At 33.8% G+C, this 10,992-nt stretch overlaps 1 protein-coding gene across 1 annotated transcript in view; it reads left to right on the forward strand.

The window, feature by feature from the left end:
- The window catches only part of Pclo (piccolo presynaptic cytomatrix protein), a 440,245-nt gene that overhangs the window by 359,581 nt on the left and 69,672 nt on the right, over nt 1-10,992 (forward strand). The window contains 3 exon segments of the mRNA XM_008840911.2: nt 953-979; nt 8,479-8,572; nt 10,061-10,132. Of these exon segments, the coding sequence (XP_008839133.1) occupies nt 953-979; nt 8,479-8,572; nt 10,061-10,132 (193 nt within the window).

Raw genomic sequence — 10,992 nt, forward strand, 5'->3', positions numbered from 1 at the left:
ATTTCCAAATCAGTGTTTTAAAAATAATAATATTTGAAGGTCTGACTTTGCTAAATTAAAAAATGCCTCTGTGACTCCTTTGTGAGATATACGCATTGTTGATATGAAGAAAGTGCTCTGGGTTTGGGGTATACCTTTATGGTACAGCATGTGGTTTGTTTTTATTTTGTTCTCATTTATTTTGTTTTATGTGTAGGAGTGTTTTCCTTACATGGCTGTAAGTATATCTGTGTCATGCAATGCCTGCAGAGGCCAGAAGAGAATAAAAAATCCTCTGGAACTGGAATTAAGGACAGCTCTTAGCTACTATGTGGGTGCTGGGAACCTAATCCAGGGTCTTCTGGAAGAGCAGCCAGTGCTCTTAACTGCTGAGCCATCTTTCCAGTCCCAAGTATTGTCTTGTTTTGCTTGAAATTTTTCAAGGTAGCACAGAAGCAGATAGAATAGTATAATGACTATGTTCTCATCCTTCATCTTCAGCATTTATTACTTACTGACCAATAGATTTCACCTTTATTCTCATATACTTTCTGTACCCAGATTATTTTGAAAGAAGTCTCAGACTGTAACATGACCTGGGCTAGGTCACAGGGAATGGTGACTATAGTAAAATAGAGAACATACACTAAATGTTACCTTTATGCAATTTCTCCAACATTACCTGATGAGTAGGATTGGGCTCGGAGGCAGTTAACATGCTCACTTTCCATCTTTTCTTTAAATTATCCCTAATTATTAGAGTGACTGATGCATTAGAATTTTAAACTCAGGAGGTATTGTTTTCATTGCCGTTCTAAAATCATCTCCTGCCTTGTGTTACTTATATGCTGTGGTATAGCCTCCATGATTGCTCTTCTCATACTGCCTTCCTATTTCTGTTCCTAACTTTTTTCTTCCTGTCTTTCCTACTTTCCTGCTGTATCCTTCCCTCTGGCTCTTGGAATCAATGCAGTCAAGTCATGGTTGTCCAGAATGCAAGGTAGAGTTGATTCTCCTTCAGCGTCAACCTATGCTGTTATGCCTAGAGCTATACTCGCTGTGTTTTTATGTACATCAGTCTATACTTCAACTTTGGCTGTAACTTATATTTTTAACATTTGGGTGTCTGTTGAATTAGGCCTACAGGAAAAAATTCTGACCACATTTTTAAATAACTTTGGCAGAGGTACACAATAGAGCATAGAAAAGTGGAAAATGTTAAAAACATAGAAAAGATAGATAAGAAAATATAATTCTGAAATTGGATATACCTACAATTTTCCTGTAGGTTCTAGCTACTAAATCTCATTTAGCTAAATGTATGATAATCACAGTTTAAGTTCTCCTGGGTTATCTACTCCAAATGAAAAGATTTAGAGTAACTTTTTAAAAGTGAATTTACTGATTCTCTAAATATTCAGTACTAGGTGTGTATCTCATTTTAAATCTAGTAAGTGTCCAGGCTGTTTTTCCCTCAGTTGATAATGAAAGTATTTCCATGACTTTATATCTGTACCACAAATATCATTAGTAAGCAACATAAAATAATCTGCTTATATCATGTATTGGTAGTTACATTAAGTAATTTTCTTTGTTTCCAATTGTAAGCATCATCTTATATAACTCTTAAGAGGTTATATCATTTTGTTACCAATCAAGATTACCTATCAAGATATAGCCAAAAGTATTATTTCACACATCACCTACTGCATTATAAATTAAATGTGTTCTTTGAGGAAAATCATTTGGATCATCTGCAGCAATAGAATTGTAAGAAGTTTAGCCTAGTACAGTGTCCGACACATAAGAATGTTTTGTAAGTGGCAGTAGTTACTATCATTATTGATAATGTGTATAATCAATCTCTAGTAGTAATTGTATTTATTAAATAAGAGATAATATGTGTGGGTACTCAATTATACTGAATTCATTTACTGTATTATAAGGAAAGCCAAACAAATTACATATAAATTAAATGTGTTATTTCAGGAGAATCATTTGAATCATCTATAGCAATGTTACAGAATTTGTTTTGTCTATTATATTGTTTGTGCAAGTTCAAATGAGCAAGTTCCCAGATTCCTGAAGGTCTCCATTTTCTTATGTTAATCCTCCAACCCTGGCTCTTACAATCTTTCTGCTCTCTATTCCACAATGGTCCCTGAGCCATGGGTGGGTGAGGTTTAATGTAGGAGTCCTATCGAGGGACATGCACACTGCAGGGTGAGAGAAAGTTGATCTGCTTTACAGAAATGACTCTAGCTAAACTGACAAGACTCCAGTGGATAAACTTGCACCGAGGGACATCTGGGTACAAATGCTTGACTGCATAGGCCTTAACATATATGACAGAATGCATGAAATCTGGTTGGGAAGGGCTTTGGGAGGTGTGGATGGGGGAGAATGCGAGTCTAAATTTGATTAAGAGCTATTGTATGAAATTCACAAAATTTCAATAAGAAATATGCATAAAATATGACAAATATTTATCTGCAATACTAGGATCCATCTCCATAACCTTCATAGTACCAAGAAACTTCACTTCCTTTCAGACATATCATCTTAGCAAGCTGTTAACTTGGACACTGTGGTGGCTAGTTCTCTCACTGAGGCTACAATCTGAGTTTCTTAGCTGATACATGGAATTAGTTCTGTTTCAAAGAGATAGTGTTAGTTTAGAGCACACATTATCAATTACTTATTCATAATCTCCCCCATCTTTTAAAATATTTTATTATTTTTATTTTATGTGTATGAGTGTATTGTGTGCATGTATGTGAGTGCACCCGTGTCATGCAATGCTGCGTAGGTAGGTGGAGTTAAGGATGGTTCGTAGCTGCCATGTGGGTGCTGGGAATAGAACCCGGGTCCTCTGCAAGAGCAGTCAGTGCTGTTAACCGCTGAGCCATCTCTCCAGCCCCACCCCCCTTCTTTTATCTGGGTAGATTAGGGGAGCATTATCAGGGTGCTGATTTTCTGTATTTAATTTATAGGAGACCATGTTTTATAAGTGTATACAATGACTGGGTGAGCCTGGGATGACTTTAGTTATAATTTGGAAAGCTTAGAAGCCAACCTTCCGTCCAGAAGTCATTTTTATCATATCCTGGAGAACTGTCAATGTGAGAGGGAACTGTAATGACTACGGAAGCCAATGAATGATGTTCTTAAAAACATGGAATTGAATTTCAGCCCTCTTACTTAGAAGCCTTAAGAATTATCCAGAGTTATGTTCTTTTCTTTAACTAGGGATGGTAATAGCCTCAGTCATGGGCTCTTTTCTTTTTACTAAATATGCTTTGCAATGAGCCAAAGTGATAAGCATAGTGCCTGACACATAAGAATCTTCAGGAAGTTGCTATCATTATTATTGGTAATATGTCAAATCAGTCTCTAGTCATCAATGGTGAGTTATCTCTGTCAAATAAGAGATAGTATGTGTGGCTACTGTTATACTGAATGCCTTTACCATATTATAAAGAAAACAAAACAACTTTTCCTCAATAAAACACATTACATTAAAATAAAATAGTAAAAGTCCTACTAAGGGATAAGATTACACTGGTGCAGTTGCTCATCTCTTTTCATTTAGTTTCCTATTGTTTTATCAATATACTCATAGTTATGAAAGGATTACGGTCAGGTGGGCTAGATAAAAAATGACAAGGAGAGAAACAAAATGGTCTGTGGCCTTGGCACATGCACTTGGATAATTACAGAATAGAAGTAAGCATATCTGAAGTGTCTCCTACTTTTTTCTCATCATGCTATAGGGGAAAAATGCAGTTTTTTTTCTCATTAATGAGGTTTAGCTATGATTGTAACAAGTTTTAGCTATCAAGACTGGAAGTCCAATTACTAGCTATACTTTCTCTAAACATCATTGTTAGCACATTGATATATTGTCCTTTGAGACAAATATTGTGATATGATATATAAAACTTATTTTATTTCAATAAATTTAATTGAAAACAAAGAAGTACCAGCATGCTTTAAGATGACGTGTCACGTTTATTTGATAAATCAACATTGTATTTTCCTATACTAGTATACTTTTGATTATTGGACATGGCCTAATTGTCATAATATAATACAATTAATCTAATAGTATTAATGTAACCCTTCCAAGAAGGAATTAACTATAGTGCATTTACCAGGCAAGAAAGTTGAAGGAGAGTAGACTCATCTCTTTCTCAATCTGAATTTATGCTCACATTCATGAAACCCAGTTTAGTTGTCCATGGTCAGTTTTTAAGTGCACAGATTTTGGCATAGCATTGAGAATTGTGACAATTTTCAGTTGTATAAAGTTTCAACACAGCTTTACAGCATCAATAACAAAATAATAGGAAGTGATAACTAAAACAGTTTTTAAAGGAATGGCTTTGTGTGACCAGATTTACAGGTCAGGAAATTCAAAACAAAACAACAAAAAAGATCTATGCAGGATATGCAGGAAGATCACAAGAGTTCAAGATCATAGTGGACTACAGAAAGACACCCTACCTTTAAATTAACTAGTTAAAGGGAGGGAAGGAGAAAAGGAGGGAAAGAGGGAAGGAGGGAGGGAGGGAGGGAGGGAGGGATGGGGGCAAAGAAAAATGAGAAAAGATCTGCTAAAGGATTTCTTGGTTCTTAATGCAAAGCAGTCAAAACAGTGGAAAGGGCATAAGACCTTCACAAGATCAAGCCAGCTAATCCCAACATGGAGGAGAGGGACTCATGAATTTCTACATCTAGTTGAGGAGCTGTTGGCAATTGATGGCTACTTGGGGAAGGAGAGTAAGTTTTCTTCACAGATGTGGCCCCTGAGTGGCTGCCCATTCTCTAAGTAGATGGTGCTACACCCATACACATACAGACAGCATTAGGTAGACTCCTTGAGTTTAAAAAGTGAAAGGACATGGATGTGGGAGGGAAAAGTTGGGGGAGATAATGGAAAAATTGGAGGGGAAGAAATGGGGGTGGATTTAATCCAAATATATTATAGCCTTATATGACATTCTCAAATAATATAAAAAGAGTTTTTAAAATACAGTGGAACCGGGTTTGAGTCTGGACAGAATTAGAAAGTCAAACTCATTGATATTAAGATATTCTGTTAAAAATGAGTGCTTTAATTTGTCAGTTTAGATTACTTCTGACTTTATCTGTTAAAACATAAATACTTATAATAATTGTCCCTAATCATTCCACAGTATTCATATAGGATATGCCATTTAGAATATCACTGTGCAGCACAAGTTGGTCTAATTTCACTTTTTTGTGTATGAGTATATATATAATTACAGAAAAAAATACATATTTTAGTTAATAAAGCCTATTAGAACAGATGACTAAATGGTAGTTTATGATAAGTTTAATTAACTCCATCTAACATGAGCAAAGATCAGGATTTCTTTAATACATGAATACTAATCTTACCACTTAATAAATATGTAGCCTTGCCAACACATCTTAACTCCTCTGAGTTTCAGTTATTCTTCTTACCTATTAAATTAGATTATAAACATTACCTGTTTTATATGGAAACCTTTAGGATTAAATAAGCTAATACATATAAAACATTTAGAACTCTACCTAAGAAGCCAGTAAGTGCATAATGCTACTTATTATTATTTCCATGTAATTACTTTATAAAATGTTTTTCCTGTGTATATAAAACTCATGATCGTGTGATAATACCTTTAAATAAGGGTTTATTTACATTTGTCCAATTGACATTTTGCACAGTGAGTTAGTATTTGATAGTGTTTACAAACTGTATAAGTGAAAAGAATGACTAAATTTGGAAATGAAGAAATTAATAGTTAAGTCAGGTGTGGTGGCACATGACTGGAAAGGCAGAGAGAGATCTCAGTGAGATCAAGACCAGCCTAATCTACATAGCCAGTTCCAGGCCATCTAGGGCTACAGGGAGACCCTGTCTCAAAAAGCCAAATTAAGGAAAATAAAATAAAATTATAAACAAATAAATAAGTAAATAAATAAATAAATAGATCACAAGCACAAAATATAAGGGACATAACTTACCAAAGACTTCATTTTCTTGTTATGAAACCTCTCAGAATTCCTGAAAATTATATCGTAGCAAATGTGTGTTTGCTAACTCATTTCTCAAACCTTAATAATATTTTTCTTCAGATAGTCTCCTAATAAAATATATGTTTCAGGTATACCTGGAGCCTTCAAAATCACTTCCTTGTCTACCTACAATAACCATCAAACTGAATTTAGTATTTATACTTCCCAAGTTTTTTTTATGATATTTAAATAGATGTCTTATATACAGGTACATAAGATAAATAAAATACTCTTGTTTCACTTGATTTTAACTTTGTATAATGATGTCTTAACCTTAATATATTTATCTTTTGCAAGATTTTAAATGAAATCATTTTAAGATTTATCTTTCGAGGGCCAGCCACGATGGCACATGCCATTAATCCCAGCACTCAGGAGAGAGAGGCAGGCAAATCTCTGTGAGTTTGAGGTCAGCCTGGTCTACAGAGAGAGTTCCAGGCCAGCTGGGACTACAGGGAGACCATGTCTCAAAAAGATTAAAAAAAAAAAAAGATTTATCTTTTCATACGTAGACATTTAATTCATCTTCATTTACTAGTGCATAGTATTTTATTGAATGAATATATAATAATATATTTATTACCTTTAGCATATATTATATTGTGGTGAATATTCTTAAATAAATTTCCTATGTACAAGTGAGAGAAATTCTCTGGAGTAGAAGTGAAATATTCTGGTATGGGTGCATAAACTTTACTAGATACTGACAAAGTTGTATGAAAAGTTTGTGCACAAATATACTTTCAATCCAGTCTATAAGAATTCCTGTTTATTTAATCATTGAGTATATATTTCTTTAGATGTGTTTGAAATTTATTTTGAAGGACAGACATCAAATCATGTTCTTATTTTTGTACACTCAAGTGGCATGATTTTTAGTGAGAAGACGTGTTTATTTTCATATTGAAATCATTTTATAATGGCTGATGTGTGAGGTCTGATGAGACACAAATTCTGTGGCTCATATTTCACTACATATGACCTTTACATAACAGTTTTCAAAAATCTCAGTGTTTAAGCCTTGTCCCAGAATACTTCAATCAGAATCTCCTTGGAGGGAGAGGGGAATGGAGTCTTAACTGTCCTTATCGCTTATCAGAACTCAGTTTTATTGTGTAGACAATTTTGGGAATGACTGCCCTGGTGTCTTGCAGAGACGAGAATTAAACAAGAAAAAGAAGGAAGACATGTGGCTTTTAAACCTTCTCTAAGAGTGGGTAATGAATTGAGATTTGGATCTCAATGCTTTATTTAGAATGGGTAATGGCAGCACTTGAGAAAAGGAATGTAGGAAGAATCACTCTAGTTGGTTTGGATTAGAATTACAGATTCCAATTTCAGTATTCAGTGTGTTTAGAGAAGGTAATTTGTAAATTCCAGACTCTCATCAGAACTTCCAAATAAGTAGATAGGGCCACCAGAGATAAAGTATTATTGAATCAATGAATTTTAAGTTGAGATAGAGAATTCAAGAAAAGAGTTGTTGAAAAGCCTTGCATATGTGAGCACCATCTGCTAATAGTAGGTAGCAGCAATCTAATTACAACTCAAACCACTGCTCAGTGCCAGCTATAGATGTTCTGTTAGACTTAGAAAGGATGAGTTTTTACATAGGTTGTTTTTACTTGTATAGTATATAAGCTTTTAATGATTGCTCAGAGGGAATGGAAAAAATGGGATTAATTGAAATACTCCAACTTGAAATCAATGAAGAAATAATTTTTTCAATTTTAAGATAAGTAATTGGCATAAAGCAAGAATTTATATTTAATTGAAACTACTTTATAGCTACGGTGAATGCCTTACTTTAAAAAGAGTTTCAAAATGTAGACTTGTGAAAGCTTTTGAAATTTCAGATATAGTAAGAGCCATTTTTATCCTTTTCTCTAGAAATGCAATTATTACTCAATTTTTTGAGGTTCAAACTGGTCAAGGAGTTGAAGATGTTTTTGAGCTTCTGACCTTCCTGCCTCCACCTCCCAAGTACTGGGATTGCACACATGTGTGACATGTCCTCTTATTGTCACTATTTTTAGAGGGGGAAAAAAAGAAAGTCCATTTAGCATTGCTAACATGATTAGGTGTAAAACTATTGAAAAGATAAAGAACAAATTATTTTTGAGGCAAGAGGATATCAATGTTATTATATAGTTTATGTAATTATCTCCAACATTAAGGGAATAATAATAGAATACTGAAGAATGTATTTTAAAACATACTCAGTAGTATAGGAGAAACTAAAGGCAGCAACATAATTTCAGTTTGTCATTTTGTATTCAACAAAAAATGAAGTTTCAGAAAGGAGGATGAGATGACTATGCAGTGATCTGAGACCAAATGTATCCTTCAATTTGACTGTGAAATCATTAGTTAAGGTGAAAACTCAAAATACCTATTTTTTTTCTTCCAATTCAGTGCTGAGTACAAGAGAAGGACTAAATACGTCCAGAAAAGTCTTAATCCTGAGTGGAACCAAACAGTAATTTATAAAAGTATTTCCATGGAGCAGGTATGTAATGATTGTTTTCTAGATGACAGATGTTTGGGGTTTTTTTTGTTTTGTTTTGTTTGTTTGTTTTTTTGGTCTTTTTGAGACAGGGTCTCCGTGTAGCACCAGCTCTCCTGGAACTCATTATGTAGACCAGGCTGGCCTTGAACTCATAGAGATCCACCTGCAGATGTTTTTTCTGATCGAAGTGTAGTAATGACAATATTTGGGAAGGCTGGGATCCATACCAAGGTTTTCCAGACAGACAATAGGCGTTCAATAAAGACATGTAAGAAATACAGCTAGTGGGATGCTGGAGAGATGGCTCAGTGGTAAAGAGCACTGATTGCTGTTGTAGAGGATCCAGCTTTGGTTCCCAGGACCCACATGGCTACTAACAACCATACATAACTCTAGCTCCAGGGGACCAGGCACACACTTCTGACCTCCATGGGTGCATGCACATCCATGCAGGTAAGACATTCAAACACACAAAATTTAAATATGTGTGTGTGTGTGTGTGTGTGTGTATACAAGAAGAAATACAGCCAGTGATAATAAATGACTGAAGCTCAAAGGTGAACGCAAATGTGCATACTTTGACAAAACAAAAAAAAATGAACAAGAAATTTAGCGAAATGAATTTCAGTAGAATAGATTATATTTATACAGTGGGAGAAATATTTTCAAATGGCTGTATTTTGATTTTCAAAAGGAATGCAAAGAAAAAATAGGATTGAATGCATAGAAATGTTTAGTCCACCCTACAATATCTTAGGAATGCATTTCTCTATATTCTGCCCTCCTAAGAAAAGGAGGCATTAGTAAACGAAACTCTGCAGAAGAGGGTGAAATTAATTAGCATAGATAATATAATGATGAATAAGAGGTTCCAGACAAACATATTAACATACTTTCAAAGATTTGAATTTCATAACTTTCATGAATAGCAGGAAATAACTGTTAGTTCCTATGCTCAAATTCAGAGAAGAAAATATAAATAAATACAGAAAATAATCATCTGTATAAAACAGTTTACACACCAAAAATGATCTTTAAAATGGGGTTTTTAATTTGTTCTCTGGAAGAGTTATTTGATTTTGATGATCTAAATCAATTATAATCTGAGTTTTTAAGTTAAATTCTATACAAATAAGGCAATGCTATGCTTTGGGAATCACTGAAACAAAAAGAAAATGCAAATAAATCTTCCTTTTTATAGTCCTTTGTTTTCCTATATTTAAAAAGTATCGATTCCGCTTTGTTTATTTTAATGAGGGCTGAATAGAACAATAGGATGCAGGTCTTTTCATTTTGTCCACAAAATAATGAGCTATTTTATAATTAAACATTAGAACTGACTACAAATCAATCTTTAAATTTTTATGCAATATTTAATATAAAGCTACATAGCCGTAAATAAAATAAATAGCAAGTCCAAAATTGCCTATAAATGATATAAAATTTATGTTGGAAATGAAGTTTCTGACAGTTGTCTTCCAACTCCAGCTGAAGAAGAAAACCTTGGAGGTGACAGTTTGGGACTACGATAGATTCTCTTCCAACGACTTCCTAGGAGAGGTAAGCCTCTGATGTCCCTTCCTTATCTACTGTCTGTAATCCTCCAATTAAAACATGATGAAAAGCAAATTTCTTGAGTTTAGACAACAGCCTTTCCTGAATAAAATCCTTTGCCAGATAGAATTATTTCCTGAGATAATTTTGAAAAGATTGATAGCAACTTGAGAAAAAGTTTTCACTCTACCATCTGATGTATTTTTTAATTTATTTGAGATTAAATATTAAGTGTTTTAGTATGAAAATAATCATGATGTGAGACTAAATGATATTTGAGGTGATAAAATTATATTATAAAATGAATTGGATTTTTAAAGGGGCCAATTTCAGTCTTTTGAATAGCTATTCCTAACTACATGTAGAAATTTAACATTTTATATCGCTATTTATGATAAATATTATGAAAGAAGTTTAAGTGTTTCAAAAGCAAAACTGGAAGCAGGAGAAGACACTTTAATTATCATACAAATTTGCAAGAAATTAAAATAACTTAATCACTTGACCTTAGTGTGATCAAACCTTTGAGTATTTTCATCTGTGATGTTATAAGCCATGTAGTTTATTTAGTGCTCTTTAATGAGAGCAGAAGTTTTATGTATATATTAAAAGTAAATTATCTCCCAAAACCCTGAAACTCACAAAATGCAGTCTCTTTTTGATAGACACTGCATAACTATGTTATACTGTTTGATCCTGGTAACGATGAGGGCTTCTTTGGAACCTAAGCTACTGTGCATCTCTCTCCCAGCAAAACCAGATAATTTCACATTGGCTTTCATATCCTTCTTAGTTAAGTCATTTGGACTAATCTTGATCTTAAATGGAACTACTCTAAAATATAGTGTCATATTCAGTTTAATTTT

This window comes from Nannospalax galili, unplaced genomic scaffold, assembly GCF_000622305.1.
Source record: "Nannospalax galili isolate Female #2095 unplaced genomic scaffold, S.galili_v1.0 scaffold639, whole genome shotgun sequence".
Taxonomy (NCBI): domain Eukaryota; kingdom Metazoa; phylum Chordata; class Mammalia; order Rodentia; family Spalacidae; genus Nannospalax; species Nannospalax galili.